The sequence below is a fragment of the Hibiscus syriacus genome, unplaced genomic scaffold, assembly GCF_006381635.1.
Source record: "Hibiscus syriacus cultivar Baekdansim isolate YM2019G1 unplaced genomic scaffold, ASM638163v2 tig00112285_pilon, whole genome shotgun sequence".
NCBI lineage: Eukaryota > Viridiplantae > Streptophyta > Magnoliopsida > Malvales > Malvaceae > Hibiscus > Hibiscus syriacus.
Window position 1 is genome coordinate 2,780,883 of NW_024063293.1, and position 17,765 is coordinate 2,798,647.

The 17,765-nt window shown below is 31.6% G+C and overlaps 1 protein-coding gene across 3 annotated transcripts in view; it reads left to right on the plus strand.

Annotated features, from left to right (window-relative positions):
- Nucleotides 1–15,426, plus strand: part of LOC120177175 (serine/threonine-protein kinase 19-like) — a 28,242-nt gene extending 12,816 nt beyond the window's left edge. Inside the window, exons 3-11 of one of the 3 annotated variants that reach the window (XR_005521389.1) lie at nt 10,935–10,960; nt 11,059–11,132; nt 11,332–11,412; nt 12,033–12,125; nt 12,350–12,469; nt 13,735–13,806; nt 14,246–14,323; nt 14,835–15,099; nt 15,181–15,422. Coding sequence is in view for 1 of the 3 variants with exons in the window: in XM_039183397.1 (XP_039039328.1) it covers nt 10,879–10,960; nt 11,059–11,132; nt 11,332–11,412; nt 12,033–12,125; nt 12,350–12,469; nt 13,735–13,806; nt 14,246–14,323; nt 14,835–15,026 (792 nt within the window). In the remaining 2 variants the exon portion in view is untranslated. Of the gene's footprint in view, nt 1–10,820; nt 10,961–11,058; nt 11,133–11,331; nt 11,413–12,032; nt 12,126–12,349; nt 12,470–13,734; nt 13,807–14,245; nt 14,324–14,834; nt 15,100–15,180 lie in introns of those variants that run through there. The other 2 variants (XM_039183397.1, XR_005521388.1) reach the window with 2 other exon arrangements.
- Nucleotides 15,427–17,765: the final 2,339 nt, after the last annotated feature.

The window sequence follows — 17,765 nt, forward strand, 5'->3', positions numbered from 1 at the left end:
TTATAATATTTTCATATAGCTCCATTGATATTTATCATATAACTTATCTTACATATTTGTAACATCCCTTTATATTCAAGTTTCCTAATTGATATACTATTCGAATTCCCTTCTATAACTCAATCTTATTTAGTTCCCTTAACTCTCATTAAATAAAAAATCTCTATTATACTAATTCTCATAATGGATCATACCACTATGTACTTGTCCAACTCATGTTTACCTAGTTCCTATCACTTCTCATGAACTCACTTTCATCATATTTTCCTATTATTACATATTTTATCTCATAACCATGTATTCACATAGTCTCATATTTCATTATCATATGACTTATATTTGTTCTCTTATGACTCTTCATAAATATCTATTTTCATTTCTATACATCTCTTGACTTTCTTCTATATTCCTATAATTCATAACTTATTTTATATTCTCTCATTAACACTTAATAGTGTTTTTACATAAACCACATAGCACATACAAAAACATATCAATTCATATAATCAAACATACATACACTCCATATTGTTAACATACTTATAATCAAGACTTAATAAGATATTACTATAGGAAATAGACTTATCACAAGTCCAATTTCCATATAATCTTATACAAATAAGATGCACTCACCTTGGCCTCACTAAGTTCCAATCCACTTTTATGATTTCCTCTCTTTCGATCGAATCTTAACTCAATATTCGTTTCGGAACTTGTTATGTTCGATATCTACATAATCATACATTGATATATATCAGTATCCCATTGATATACTTTAATTTATCATTTCTTAGACCAAAAGAAATGTGTATTTCAATTTCCCCTTAAAGTGCATCGATGCATTCTACATTGCATCGATGCTTTCTTTAACATGTGCATCGATGCACTACCCATGCATCGATACACAAATTACCTTCGATGTTTTCATTTTAAGGGGATGCATCGATGCACATTGAAGCTGCATCGATGCACACAACCTAGAAATGATACTTTGAACACGAAAATCCCTTCTTTATTCTCTCAACTCTTCATATTTCATCCCTTTTTTATTCTTAACTCTTATACATCTATTTAAACTAATATATACTCATTTATTTCATCTTAAACCCCAAAATCCTATCCTCCTTATGAGATTCAAGAATTATACCAACTTTGCAACATGATTTAATTCCACTTCTAACACTTCATATGTCTTAACTAGATTGATGAAAAGTCAAATTTATCTTCAAATTCAACTTATCAATTCTATTTCAAGATTTCATTCAAAAACTCCTTCTCTTTAATCTTTTGTAACTTCTTCATCTTTTGATTTTAAGATAACTTAAGTTTTCCTTAAGCTTAGTTATCACCTAATGATCAAAACCCAACCATAAAATCAACAAATAATCAACTAAATAGAAACTCACCTTTGCTCAGCACGTTGGAGAAGAAGAAAGCAAGAAGAAGAAGAGTTTTCCAGATACTCTCCCCCCAACGTGTTTATCTCTTCTTAAAGAGATAAAACAAATCTTTTATGACAAATGACCATTTTGCCCTTTAATTCCTTTAATAATTACTAACAACTTTCTGGAAACATTTCCAAATAAATCATTAAACTATTCAACTATTTTACTTTGACCAACAAATTCTAAAATATTTCAATTTGGTCACTAACCCGGTATTAAGGATGTTACACTTGCATCCTCACTGCAAACTAAAGGGGGATCGACAAGAACATGGTTTGTTCGATCATCGACATCTCGTATCAGATCATCGCCATAAGACTGAGGTGCATCAGAGGTAGAGCCTGCAGCTTGCTTCTCTTTTCTTGTCCACGTCATTCCAATCTTTTCCTATCCCGATTTACGAAGAAATTTAATATCAAGGTAGGAGATTAAGGGAATAACGGGATCTAGAGAGACATTTATACCGACTTTGACAAAGATGTAGCTAAGAAGACAACCATAAACAAGGGTATCAAATTTCTTAGATTGGAAGTTGTTGATGGGGTTGACAAGATCACTAAAGATAATTTGTGAAAATATTATTTGTTTATAGCAATGAATCCACCAAATATCAACGGTACGAAGGGTGGAGAATTTACCACCGGATGGTCGAAACCTCCAAGCAATAATGAGGTGCAAAAAGTGCTTATAAATGTCTAGGGTATTGACAGTATGGCCAACATTATAAGGGGAGTCAACAATATATCTTTTATTGTCTATACCCTTAACTTCTAGACCTAAGTCTCGGGCTATGGAAGTGACATCTATGTGAAGTTATTGCCCCACGATATAGAATCGAATACTAATAGTGGCATTTAGAGTTTGATCAACAACACAAACAACATTTGAATAGAAAATATGAACAAGTTATTGAAAGACAACGGGTTTGATTTCGAAGGTGTTATATAGTTTCCAATATTAGAGTTGCGGAAGGTATTTGAAATTAAGCTTGGTCATGGTGGAAAGAGAAGGCAAACACTCACCCCTAAGTGGTAAAGACTCAAAGAATTACGAATAACAATGCAAAAGATTTTGGCGACCAGATTCATTAAAGAATGAGTTTTGAATAGTAAACTCGTTTGGATTTGGAATGGGATTGGGATTATGATTTGGAGGTGGATTAAGAGGAGGAGGGTGGGATCGGGAAGAACGAGCTCACTTAGACATATTGGCAAAAACGGGATAGGTCAACCTACAAAAGGAAGCAATATACACAAGTACACTAACATTACTTCCCAAAACTCAAAAGAGTCCACAATATTCAAGGTATTTAAGATTAAAGGAGAATCGAAAAATAACAATGAACTTAACAATATATATATATATAAATGGGTATAAGTAAAAAATATGTAGAAATATATATAGCTACATATGAATATGTAGAACAACAATAAACATTTAAATTTTTGTATTATATTATAAACATGATCTCTAATGAAATTATGTCTAATTTCAATGTGTTTGGTTCTAGAATGTTGGATGGGATTTTTGGTGAGACAAATAACAATAATATTGTTACACTTGATAATAATAGTACATACATCAATTCCGTAGTCTATTAGTTGTTGTTTCATCCATAAAACTTGAGCACAACAACTATTGGCCAAAATGTATTCCACCTCAGTGGTTAATAATGCTACACTATTTTGTTTCTTTGAAAACCATGAAACCAACATACTTCCTAAGAATTGGCAAGTAATGAAGGTGTTTTTCCTATCTAATTTACAACCTCCATAATCCACATCTGAGAAGGCATACAAGCTGAAGTTAGAGTCTCTATGATACCAAAGTCATATACTAGGAGCATCTCTAAGGTATCTAAAGATTCTCTTAATGGATTGTAAATATGATTCCTTAGGAGACGATTGAAATCTAGTACATAAGAAAACACTAAACTTGATGCCTGGTCTAATTGTGATAAAATAAAGCAATGATCCAATCATAGACTTATAAAGTTTAACATCTACACACTTACTTTCCTCATCATTGTCAAGCTTTATAGATGAGCTCATAGGAGTGGCTTGGGGTTTTACATCCTCTAATCAAAACTTCTTGAGCATATATTTGATGTAATTTTCTTAATTGATAAAGATGTCATATTTCCTTTGCTTGATTTGGAGTCCCAAGAAAAATGAGAGCTCATCCATCATGCTAATCTCAAACTCACCTTGCATTAACTTAGCAAATTCTTGGCAAATATTATTATTAATAGATCCAAAAATAATATCATCAACACTACTAATAAATCCTTATATTTTTTTATAAATAAAGTAGTGTCAGCCTTCCCTTTTGAAAAACATTTTTTAACAATAAAATTTGACAATCTTTCATACCAAGCTCGAGAAGCTTGTTTTAAACCATACAAAGCTTTTGTCTATTTAAAACAAGATTTGGAAATTTTGAATCCTTAAGTCCTGGAGGTTGTTCCACCTATAATTCTTTTATAAAACTATTTAGAAAAGAAATTTTAACATCATTTTGATATAAAAAACCTATGATAACATGCAAATGCTAATAACATCATAATTACCTTCATCCTAGCTACGAGAGCATAAGTTTCATCAAAATCTTTTCCTTCTTCTTGAATATATACTTAAACAACTAGTCTAGCTTTATTTCTCACTATGTTACCACTCTCATCTAATTTGTTTATATAAACCCATTTAGTACATATAATAGACGCCTTTCAACTAATGTACATACTTTACTTCTCTCAAATTGATTTAACTCTTCTTGCAAAGCCATAATCCAATGTTCATCATTTAATGCTTCTTTGACATTCGTAGACTCTATGCATGAGATAAATGCAAAAAAATTATAAATGTTCTTAAGAGAAGATCTAGTTGTTACCCCTTTGGATGGATCACCACAAATTTCACCATCTTTAACATAGCTACTCACTTGAGCATGAGATCTCCCTTTCTTCTAGAGTTAGATTCTTGAGGTCATCTTGAGTTTTCTCATTCTTTATTTCGTTCAATGATGATTCACCAACTTCATTTGGATTTAATATACCTATATCATCATCAATACAAAAACCCTTCCTCGGAATGAGATTATCATCGAAAACAACATGTATGAACTCTTCTACCACTAGAGTTCTTTTTATTAAAGACTCGATAAGCTTTAAAATTTGAAGAATAACCAAGAAAATTCCTTCATCATTTTTTGCATCAAATTAACCAAGATTGTCTTTTCCATTATTTAATACAAAACACTTGTATCAAAAAAGATGAAAATAAATAATGCTAGACTTTTTATTTTTGAAAAGTTCATATGAAGTTTTCTTTAAAATAGACATAATCATTACTCTATTAATCACATAACAAGTGGTATTTGTGGCTTTCTCCCAAAAATACTTTGGCAAATTGTTTTCACAAAGCATGATCCTAGCTATTTCTTCTAAAGTTCTATTTTTCCTCTCAACAACTCTATTTTGTTGAGGGGTTCTAGGGGTCGAAAAATTATGGCTAATTCCATTAGAATTACAGATTTCATCAAAACCAAGATTTTGAAATTCAGTTCCATGGTCACTCCTAACACTTGAAATTGAGTAACCTTTTTCATTTTGATTTATTTTAGAGAAAGTAATGAAACTTTCTAAAGATTCATCTTTTGTACTTAAAGAAAATAACACAAGTGAATCTAGAATAGTAATCTACCAAGATAAATGAATATTGTTTTCCACCCAAGCTAGTAGTTCTAATAGGCCCAAAAAGATCTATATGAATCAACTGTAATACTCTACTATATGATACATCATTAATAGGTTTAAAAGAAGATCTTTTGTGTTTGCCCTTAGCACATGCATCACAAATCTTATCAAGATCAAATTTTATCTTAGGCAAACCTCGTACTAGATTATCTTGAACAAGTTTTTGTAAAATACTCATGCTAGTATGTCCAAGTTTTATATGTCATAACCAACAATCATGTTCATCCTTAGCAACCAAGCATACATTAGAAATATCAATATTATCTAAATGCACCATATAGATAATTCATATCCTATAACCAACAAGCATAATCCTATTTGATGCAATGTCCATAATTTTGCAACCATTCGACTCAAATAAGACATTGTATCATTATCACATAATTGACTAATACTAAGTAGATTATGCTTCAACCCATTCACATACAAAACATTTTCAATAAGAATGGAAGAGTTGTTACCAATAGAACCAATTCCTTTAATGTGACCTTTTGAGTTGTCACCAAAGGTTACTCCTCCTCCACTTTTAGCTTTAAACTCCAACAACAGTCTCTTATCACCGGTCATGTGTCTTGAGTATCCACTATCAAGGTACCATGAATTTGAACTTTTGCTTTGTGCCTTGTAGCAATGCTTCACCTACAAACATAAATTAAGTTTTGATTTTTGGTGCCTAAGTTCTTTTGGGTCCATTAACATTAGTTCCCAATATTCTTGTCCATTTAGGAACCATATACTTCTAATAACTTCTCTATTTGAGGTTTTTTGGGGACCTCTATATTTGTAATAATTAAAGTTATTTTTAACATAATTGGGTTTTGAATGTTCACCTTTTCCAAATCTTTTTGTCCCAACATAGTTAAAAGAAGCCTTAAGATGATCATGAACTCTTGAAAGTAAGTTATGCAAGTATTGATTTTTCTTTTAAACTCTTCAAGTTTGACTTGCATATATTTGATTTGACTTTCAAGTTCAAGATTAGTCTTAGAAAGTAGAGCATTTTCATCTTTCAATTTTGAAATATTTTTCTTGTGCTTAGAAATCATGCTCTCATATTCTAAGGCTAATTCATCATAAGCCTCTTGTAATTCATCAAAAGAATAATCAATTGAAATAGATGAATTAGTGATGAATTAGAGGTTACCTTGGAATCATTTTCTATTTCCATGAGACACAAGTTGGCTACTTCATTCTCTTCATTATTGGAGGACTCATCATCATTCCATGTAGCTACATGTGCCTTGTGTTTCTTCTTGGAGGATCACTTCTTCTTCAATTGTGGGCATTCAAACTTGAAATGCCCAGGCTTTTTGTACTCATAGCAAATAATAGAATCCTTCTCCTTTGATTCATTTTTGAAGACCTTCTTTCTTTGGAATATACTTGCTTTGTTGGACCTCATGAACCTCTTGAATCTTTTGGCAAACATTGCCATTTCTTCATCTTTATCATTTTCGTTTGAGTCACTTTCTTCTTTAGTGGACTTGAGAGCAACACCAACGTTTTTTTCTTTTCAATTTCCTTATTTTTCTCATCTTTGTTTCTTATTCTTCTTCTTCTTCTTCATTCACCATCATCTCATGAATAAGCAAAGACCTAATGAGCAATCTAGATTGAGGGTCTTTAGGTTCTTTACTTCAACAATGGTGGTCTTCTTGGATTGCCATGACTTAGGAAGACTATAGATCATCTTCCTAACAAGTTTCTCATTAGGAATGGCTTCTCTAAAGCCTTTGAAACCATTGACAATAACTGAAAATCGATCGTTCATTCTCTTAATATTCGGTCTCATCTTGAAGTTTTCATAATTATGATTGAGAAAACTAATATTAGTTTATCTTACCTCATTTGTTCCTTTATGAGTAATTTCAAGTTTGTCCCAAATCTCCTTGGCATTGGAACAAGATGAAACTCTCCCATATTCATCGGGGTCAAGTGCACAAATAAAATGTGCATTTCCTTTGCATTGAATTGGAACACTTTCCTTTCTTCTTCACTCCATTCTGTCATAACTCTAGTTGGAGTAGAATGCCCACTCAATATGATGCCCCAAGCTCCCAAATCATTTAATTGGATGAAAAGCATCATCATATTCTTCCAATAGGCATAGTTGGCTCCATTAAAGTAAGAAGGCTAGTTGATAGGTTGAGAATCATCGGTGGCCTCGAAGCTTGATGTAGTGGTCATGGATGACTTGTTTGATGACTTGTTTGATGACTTGACTCTTCTAGGATCTTCTCAAGAGGTGGAAAAACCTTCTAATGAGTATAAATCTGATACCAATTGTTAATCAATCAATCAAGGAAAATGGCCAAGAGGGGGTGAATTGGCTAAATAAAAAAGTTGTTGGAAGCTTTTGAAAGAAGTAAGAAATTGATATAAGGATTTAGAGTGGTTCAACTCCCTTAATGAAGTTTACATCCCCTACCTTAGCTTCCCAACTAAGGATTTCAACAAATTTACTAATTTGTTCTAACCTTTTATAATAAGGTGTAACCTTACACAACACTAAAATCATTTTTTTTGTTCAAATTCAAAATTTATGGATTTTGAATTATTTTTGAAAACTTTGAATAAATTCAATTTAGTCCAAAAACATTTTTACCCTTAAAATTGTTATATCAAAATAGGTTCAACAAAAAAGATTGAATTTGGTTATGTACTTTACGGAAAACGAGCACAATTTTATTAACTAATCGTAATAAACTAATTACTTTTCAAGTTTGGCTAATCCAGGGCAATTTCTGAGATTGTACAAAAAGGTAGTTTTCATTACAAATTAACCTTCCCAATAGACAAGTTGGGAAATAAAATATGTAACTTTATAGTCTGAAGCTCCAGTAGATATGAGCTTCAAAATGTTATACCCAGTGAGGGGATGAAGGCCATTCATCATTTAGAATAACAAAACTTCATACTAATATTCTCATCTTAGACAACCATATTTGCACATTACCGTTAATATAGACATGATTTCATCCTTGAGTAGTGAACATCATCTCCAACATTGACTACATCCTTTACTTCTGCAATAACTATAGTATCCTTGTGGTTCCCAAGCATATGCTGACCAAATATAGCTGAACTACTGGTAATGGAACTGAACTAGAAGAAGACATGATGAACTGAAGAGAAGAAGCGAGCCTTGGATCTAGGTAAGGGTTGTTGAAGAGACTGTTGATGCTGCCGAAATATTCATATTTTTATTTATTAAAGATATTTATGATATTTTAATTTAATATTAATGTTTTTATTGAAATTTTAAATATGTATAATTTAATATGTTATTTATTATTTATGTAATAATATTATTTATTATTAAAAATTAAATTTATATGTCGAGTAAAAATATGCGATATAATTAATTCTTATATATAATATATTAAAAAATAAATTAAATCGAATTGGGTTACCAAATTGGAACAAAAATTTAAGTTTAGTGATGATTTTGGGGTTAACTACACACTTATGTTTATGTTTTGTCCACTTTTGGTCAATATTTTCAAAAAAATATAAGATATGATCACTTTTGTTTTTATTTAATTAATATATGGTCACTTTCGTTTTTATTTAATTAAGATGTAGTCATCACGAGTTAACTGTTGTTAACAACTAATATAATATGTGACGTGATAGTTGGTATAATCACACATTCGATCCCTGTTATTTACATATTCTCTTAATTTAATCACACATTTAAATAAATTTTAACATAAAATATATATATGTTTAAGTGAAAAATAAAAATAAAATATTTTTAAATTAAGTTAATAATAAAATATATTTAATAAGTTAATATAAAATATTTTTAAGTTAATATATATATAAATATATACAACATGTTGTATACTTTAAACCAAGCAATGGTCTTGGCTTAACGGTTGGATACATGTTTGGTTTCTTAAGTGACTAAGGTTTGAATTTTTTTTGCCCCAATTTGCTTTCTTTTGTTTTCTTTCATCTAGAAGGTGACACATGTCACTCTTTGATTGGTGGAAATAAATATATTAAATTAAAATAAAGTTAGTCCTCTAACTAAATGGTGACACGTGGCTTGACATGTAATATCATTCGATTGAAGGATTAAATTTATTAAAAGTAAGACTAAATTAACAAGGACCAAATGTATGATTATATCAAAATATTTAACGGGATGGCCACATCTTAATTAAATAAAAACGAAAATGATCATATCTTATGTTTTTTGAAATCAGTGACCAAAAGTGAGTAAAACACAAACATAAGTGATCATTTATGTAGTTAACTGGATGGTTTTGTAAACGAAGATAATTAGGTGACCAAAACAAAATCGTAAAAATAATTGAGTGACTAAATATATAATTTACCTTTATTATTTTGAATGGAGCTAACTATTTAAAACAAACTAGATAAAAATTTAAACTTCAAGAGGTAAAATGAAAAATACCTTAAGGTGCTAATGAAATAGTTAAAGGGTGCCTTTAAGCCTAATTTGTGATATATTTTCTTTAGTTCAAATGGAATTACGTAAAATGCATGATTATCAAAAACAGATCGGATTGGTCGGTTCAACCGATAGAATCATGAACTGATGGTCTATCCGATCCGGTTACCTCACAAAATCGGGCTGACAATGAACCAGTTGAAAACCGGTAGAATCGGCTGAAAACTAATAAAATCGGGGTGAACTGGCTAAAAACCGTCAAAACTGGTTTGAGCCGCCGGTTTACTTTTTTTCTTTTAAAAAAAAATTAAACTAAACGACGCCGTTTATTCAACGAGCCAAGTCAAATTCGAGTATTGCTGAGCTCGACACGAACTCGAAAACTTTAAAAGTAAGCTCAACTCGACTCAAAAACTCACGAGCTAAAATTTATCAAGTTCAACTCGAACTCGAAATATAATATTAAAACTTGAACTCAAAATATAATATTAAAACTTGAACTCGAAAAGGCTCGAACTCAAAAAAAAATTAGAAGCTCGATTGAAGCTTAAAATTTGAGCTCAATTGAAGCGAAAGAATAGTTCGCTCTGTGCTCACCAAAAGACTCCATGATTTTGAATGTCAAATTACCTCTATTATTTATAGAAGTAAGTTGGGATGCTCTTCTATGTTTCTTAGCCATGTAAGATTGTTTTGTTCTCATATTTTTATTATTTAAACTTTTGGGATGCTCTTCTATGTTTCTTAGCCATGTGAGATTGTTTTTTTTAAAAAATTAAACCAAATGACATCATTTGTTATGATTTTTTTAAGCCCCAATTTTTTTTTTTATTATAGTTATATAATTATATTTATTATTTAATATGTTTTACCTTAAATATTATGTTGTAGTTGATTTAAATCATTTTGTTTCACTTGATTTTATGATTTTTAATTTATATATGTTATGACTTGTGATATTTTTATACCTTTTAATATTATAAACTTAAAAAAATGTTACATATATATTAATATTGCTTTGAATATTATGTAAAATTTAAAAAAATATTATTTTATATAAAATTCGGTTTAACTGTGATTGAACCCAATTAACTTAGTAAATCAGTACTTTCACCGGTTCAATGTATGATATTGTTTTAAAAACATTGGTAAAATGTTTCTTCCACGTTGATTACTATCCTGAGAAAGTTCCAAACCTGAGAGGGTGGGTGCGGCGCCAAATTCCCAATTCCCGTCGGTTGAGGGTTCACTTAAAGATGGACAAAGGAAAGAAACGCAGAAGAGAAGACGAAGAGATCGAGGCCGTTGACAGCGACGCTAATCATTCTTATTCTCTCGGTAAAAGTTTGGCGCTTCCAACAAAAATATTGCTTTCTATTTTTTTCCTTTCCTGTTTTAGCGAATGCTCATCATGAATCCTTTCTAATTTCGCGCAGAGCAAAATCTTAGCTTTAGCGACACTTTGGTGGCGCTTCGTATGATGCGAGTTCAGTTTCCTCAGATTGACAAGGTTAGCTATCTTCTCTCAAAATTTCTACCTTTTTCTTCTAAAACCTATTTATTTAGCATTTCTCTATTAAAAAAACCTTTTCCTTTTTCGAATTGCAATGTGTAATTTTATTCATTTTTAGATGCTTCTACATCTACTTTCATTTAAACCTTAAATTGATAAAGCTAAAGTGTTTCATTTGATTTGGTTATGTTTCAAGGTGTCGATTCAACCTTTTATTTTACAGTCACAATTGTATAGCAGTGTAAAGGACAGAACACAAGTGGATAGGGAGCTAGAGGTTTGGTTCCTTAACCTTCAAATTTAGAATATTACATCATATGTAGAATTGTTCCTGATCTATTGTTCAATGGTACGTTTGGCCAAAAAAGTGTTCTATTAATTGAATAATGGGAGTGGCATTTTTTGGTGGGTTGGATTTAATTAATGTGCAATTTGAAGTTATGTGTTATGCAAGTTATTTTGATTAGTTGTGTTATTCTTGCACATTTTATGCAGAAGGCTCACATGCTATATTCTAGTTTAAGGGCTTTATCCCGAGATGTCTTGTATTTTGATTTTCTTCGATTCTCTAGGGTGTTGCCACATGTTTTCCAGGTTAGAACCATCTGGCTGTTGCAGATTATAGCTAGACGTGCATGTTTTATGATGAACACATCATCTGGTTCTTGGTAAAGTAAATATTTGGGACATGTTTTATGACTGAAGGTGATAAGAAAAGCATCTAACTATCTAGTTAGATAGTTCCTAGTTCTTGCAGGGGGAGCAAGTACATGTTCTAGTTTGTTAGGAGTTTTCTTTGATTGTAATATTTCCTGCAACTCTCTCTCTCTGCTGAACTGATTTGTAGAATAACCTTCTCACTTAGTCCCATGTGATTTCTATAACGATTTTCTGCAGTCTCTAAGGAGGGATAAAGTAGTGCGCATTTTCAAACTAAATACGGGGCAAGATGATCATGGTATAATGTTTTTAGATGATTATCTAAAACAGGTTGGTTATTGATGTCTGTAAATTCATAAATGATGAGATGTTTAGTTTGCAACTTTAGTTTCCATTAGTTCAAAGTGATTGACTGTTACTTATAATCTGGCTGACTTTGATTTATGTATTAGGCTTTATAGTGCATGGCACTCTTTGTGAGGGATGTTTGTGTTGTTCCAAGCTTACTAAGTAGGCTTCATTTTGACAGATTTCTGTCTGTAATATTTTTGCAGGTAGAGCATGTTGTCAAAAGAATGGAAGGAAAGAAACAAGGCAATCTTGAAGTTTTTAAGTGGTTCAAAGTGCATGTTATTGAGTCCAAGCTGGAACCTAGCATTGGACATCAAGAACTTGTGAGTTGTCAAAACGCCAATGAATTGTGTTGTTTATTTATTATTTTATTCTGTTTTTTTTTTTTTAATTTTTTATAAGAGTTGGAGGTCTTGAGATAGATATAACTTTGTGCTTATATCAGAAGATATCATCTAATCTTTTATGAATGTGGGTTAAATTTATTTATTATTTTATTGTGCTTGAGATTGATATAACCTGGGGTTTAAAAAGTCACCTAGGGCACGCCTATGCACAAAGCGATGATGGGCACAAGAAAAATCACCTCTAAAGCTAGAGGCGGAGCGAGGCACAGGAAGCTCAAATGTGAGCTCTCTTTTTAGGCATTTGGGAAGGCACCAAAGCGCACCGCCTCTGCCGCTTTGCTGTTCTCTGGTTTTTGGTTTTCCCTTCTCGGCTTTTGCTTTCTTTAAATAGTTACTATTTTATAAATAAAAATATTGAATATATATAAATAAGGAATATACAAATATAATTATAATTATTTAAGAATTATTTTTATAATTATAATGAATTTTTATAATTAGAATATTTAAAAAATTATTTACACAATTAACATTTTTCATCTAAATATTTATTATACTGAATTTTCTTATATCAATTTTAAAAAAAATCATTAGAATTCATTACTTATAATGAGATACGATATAAAATATCAACTAAATCAAAATTTGTATAACTTTTTAAATAAAATAATAAAAAATCTAGTATTTTATTTTTAAATTAATTATTATGTTCACATATTATAAAATAATTAATTTAATTAAAAAATCAAAATACGTAACTAACATTATTTTATATATTAAATTCTTTATACTTAAACATATAATTATTAATTTAATAGTGTCACCCTAAGTCTGTGTTTATGTATTTTGGAAACTAAGGTTTTGAAAACAAACAATAGTGAACATAGTGTGTGAAGGAGATTAAGTACTTTAGGAGTGCATCAATGGGTAATGTGTATGGATATGTACCAGACTTGATTTATAATTTTTTTAGCACAAACAGTGCGCCTCACATACAAAAGGCGTGCGCCTTGCGTCTAGGCTCCAGGGACCCTTTGCGCTTCAGTGCGCCTTGCGCACTTAAAAACCAAGGATATAACTTCGTATATCATGAATTCATGTTACTCTAGAAGATGTCATCTAGTCTTTTATGAATGTCTCCCTGTTTGTTTCAAAAAATTTCTTTGCAGAAAAAATTACCATTTTCATATGCATGCATGCATGACTCTATACTTTCTTGGCTTTGCTTATCTTTGCTACAGTATGCACTCTTATCTCTAGGGGGACGGGTGAAAGATGAGCACATATCCCTCCTAATCAATGCTGGCCTTCTTGTAAGTGAAATTTCGTTCTGCTGAATTTGTCATATTGTTTTAGTTTTTTGAAATTCTATCCTTGGATACTTCAATATTATATGAATATTTCACTGTGGCATATCATAAAAAGGATTGTAGATGTTTAATTGAGTAATTATATCAAAATACAGTTACATCCTATATTTGAGTGGCATCTGGATGAGTTTATTAGAATGCATGAATTTAAACATGTCTCTGCCCGTGAAAATGTTTTGTTATTCATATTGGTATTTAGTCGAATGCATATTGGCCCTTTTCTTTTCCTTTTAGTTTCCCATCATATGGTACTTATGCAATTCCATTTCCCTCTTAGTTTTCATTTCCACTTTTTTGTATAATTGCAATATTGCATTAAATTAGACATGCTCGATTTCTTCTTGAGTCTATACCTATTCGAAGAAGAACATTTCCCTTTCAGACTCGCCAGTTGATTGACCCAAGTATGTACTGGTTTGCAATTCCAAATATTGGTTCAATACTAAAAGGCCTCTCCCAGGTAAGTTATTTCTTTCAGTTAATTTTTCTGCTCTAACTGGTGGGATTTTAATATATGATGATATATTTTGCAGAGAAAGGGTTCATGTGCTGATTACTTTTGTGGAAGTTCTGATCATTTTTGTGAATCAGTAGCTTGGAAATACACACACACACTATTGGAACTATATACAAAATTACAAATTTTCTGGTTATAAATAGGAGTAGAAAATAAATTTTAGATGGAATCCCATTGGTTCCTTTATTTTATTTCAGTTTTTAAAATTTTTGGTTTGGGATGAACTTACAAAATTGGATTAAATGTGGCCTTGAGTTGAGTATAATATATATAGATGCACAACCTCCAAAACTTTTGAACACTTAGCTATTCATTGAGTTCTTTGAATAATTTAGATGCTGCTTTGACTTAGCTAAGTCTGAAGCTTTTAGATTTTACAATATATATCAAAATTTTAAGCCCTTTATTCTGTCAGTGTTGCATTTACAATGTTCTTATTTTGCTTGGAATGCAGGGAAGGAAGGAACTCTTCTCTCTTTTAAATCGTAGGAGATATAAAGAGATGATGTTGGCTTCTTTGGAGAAGAAGCGCCTTAGATTGTCTCCTCTTGATATGAGGTTTCACCTACGTGACTTGATTGGATCGGGTCATATTAAAACAGTCCATACACCGACTGGTATAGTTGTTCGGGTTTCAAAGGATTAGATCTCAGGAAGATACTACAAGCAGTGACAGGTGGATTATTTTGCCTCTCTTTTGGCTCAGTCTTGAATATCAGGTTTAGTTACTAAGTTACTGGAGTCATTAGCTTTTAATGCTTTATATAATCTGTCAATTGAATGATGATTTTTTTAATCAGGTTGATGGAACAACTGCGGACAATTTTCATTCGATCGTGTGAGTGTCTATTCTTCTAAATCTTTTACTGTTCAAAACAAATTCAAGAGAGAAACTACATGCTAGTTTTTTAACCATTAAGACCGTTGGAGTGACTAGTTTATTGACGGTTTTCTTTAAAAAGCCGGAAATGTGACTTCTCTTGGTATTAAATGATTCAGTTTGACCTTGTAATATTATCTATACACACTTGCGCTTGAGATTTGAATTGATGAGGTAAGGGATTAATATCAAATTAAAAGCTTGGGATGAAAAATCATAAGGTTTTTGACAATGGTGCAGCTGCCACTGAGTTCAATATTAAAAGATTGATGCTGCTGTAACATTCATTAAGTTTAAATTTATCTTTGATCTCGATGTAGCAAGAAGGAAATATTTTCTTTTCCTTGCAAACCTACTTAAAGAAAAAGAGTCCTTAGAGATTTGTTTGGACACAAATACTAACATGGCTGGTATGCCTTGACTTAGAATTTTAAGCAGTTGATGACATTTAGCATGTGAGGAAAAAAATTAGTTGAACTGCGTGTCATGAGCATTTGCTCAAAATCTATCACAAATAAATGCATTCCTCAGGACCTTTGTTGATAGGGGGTTGTATTTTATTCAATGAAAACTTTGCTTATCTTATACTTCCATTCCCTCTTTTCTTTCCAATATTTATTCTTGTAGAATGAGTTTGCTAGTATCACTATCTGATTTTTGGGTCCATGAAGTTGTAGAGTGTTCAACAATAGCCGATAGGAGTTTGTCATATTTGCATCGAGTTCTCATAAATGTGAGATTTTTCAGAAGAACCATAATCCTATTTGAGTGAGATACTTTTTTCTTTTAGCCATAAGGTGAAAAAGCTTTCATCAGGTACTTTTATTGGCTATTTGTGTCTATTGCAAAGCCAATTGTTAGGTTTACTTTGTACAATTCATTTGATTCAATTGCTCAATTTTTTTTAATATGCATGCATATATGTATATCATATTAGACGGTGTTTTCTTGGTTGTTTACATAAATATTAGATGCTAGGCTTAAATGCACCATTACATTACACATACCATTTGTATCGAGTTACCTCTAAAGTATTTTTCGAGACATTTTATCTCCTGAAGTTTAAACCGTTATCGCATTTACCCAAACAATCAACTCGTTAGAAATAAAATTTGATGACCAATTAAGATACAAATCAATTAAAAACTGAAATGATTGATATCCCTAAAATAGCCCTCTTCCCTACACCACCCCCACCGTCAAATTCTCCATTTCCCCTGCATCCCTTTTTTCCTTCTTCCCTCTGTACAGCAGCCCTCTCTTACTCAGGTTCTTCATCAAGCTCTTCCTTTTCCCCCACTCACATTACCCATAAAACTCACCCAGCAGAGAGAAGAGGGAGGGGGAAGGGGAGAGAAAGGGTAAGGGGAAGCAAATTGGACATGATGTTTCGTCGGAGGAACAGCGGTAAGCAAAAGATTTCGTCGGGACATGATGTTTCTTCCAATGACTACGACATTGCTACTTCGTGATAACATCAGTTTTCAACTTTACTGTTTTGGCCAGTGGGTGGGATGTTGATCGTCACGGTCGGTAGTTCCAAATCGACAACATCTATCAATGCTGAAGTTGTCGGAAGATTAGTTTTGACTGGTTTCACTCGAGGATTGCAAAGAAACGAAACGAAGGAAACTACTATAGTTTTACTATTGATATCAATTCCATTAATGGATTACCTGTGTAGATGTGATTTACCATGTCAGTGATTTTTTTAAAAAAAAAAAAGAAAATCCAATTTTTGTTTTTGATTCTTCTGCTGAATTTTGATTTGGGTTTTGTTGAATCCAATGATTCTCTCATCTGTTTTAAAATGGCTCCGAGTTCATCAAACTATTCCTTTTTAAATATAACAACTTGAAACCCAATATCAATGGAGATGCTTGTGACATTGAAGATGCTTCCACTTTCCCTATGGTTTAGTCCAGATTCCAATGTGCAATGAAAGAGTGGTGAGGGTTTTAGCCTTTCAAATTCAATCTTTCCCAGTGTTTATTGATCTGTTTTTGAATTTATTCATGGTGTTTTTCCCCAGGTATTTGCGCAATCAACTCGACTTAGTTTTGAAATTAATGGAGTTGGAAGTTTTGAGATAAAACGGGGGCTGGAGTCTGGTTTTGAGATTGAGATGGGGAGGTGGTGGAGGGGAAGAGGTGTTTTTCTGGCATGTTATTTCTTTTATTTTTTTAATTAATTTTCATTTATTTAGATAAAGAAAACACAAATTAAAGGATGATGCGGTGTGTTTTGATTGGTCATTAATTATTTTTAACGGATAATGTTTTAAATTTTATAGGATAAAATGTCTCGAAAAATACTTTAAGGAGCAATTTGATACAAATAGTATATTATAGGGGCAATGGTACATTTAAGTCTATGCTAACATTGAATGCGTATATACACCTTGTGAAAAGTTTTTCATTTACCATATCTCCCGTCTTGAAACTGGTTTCATAATGTTAAGACCAAGAGCATTTATCAAAGAACACTTCAATAATGGTAGGTACG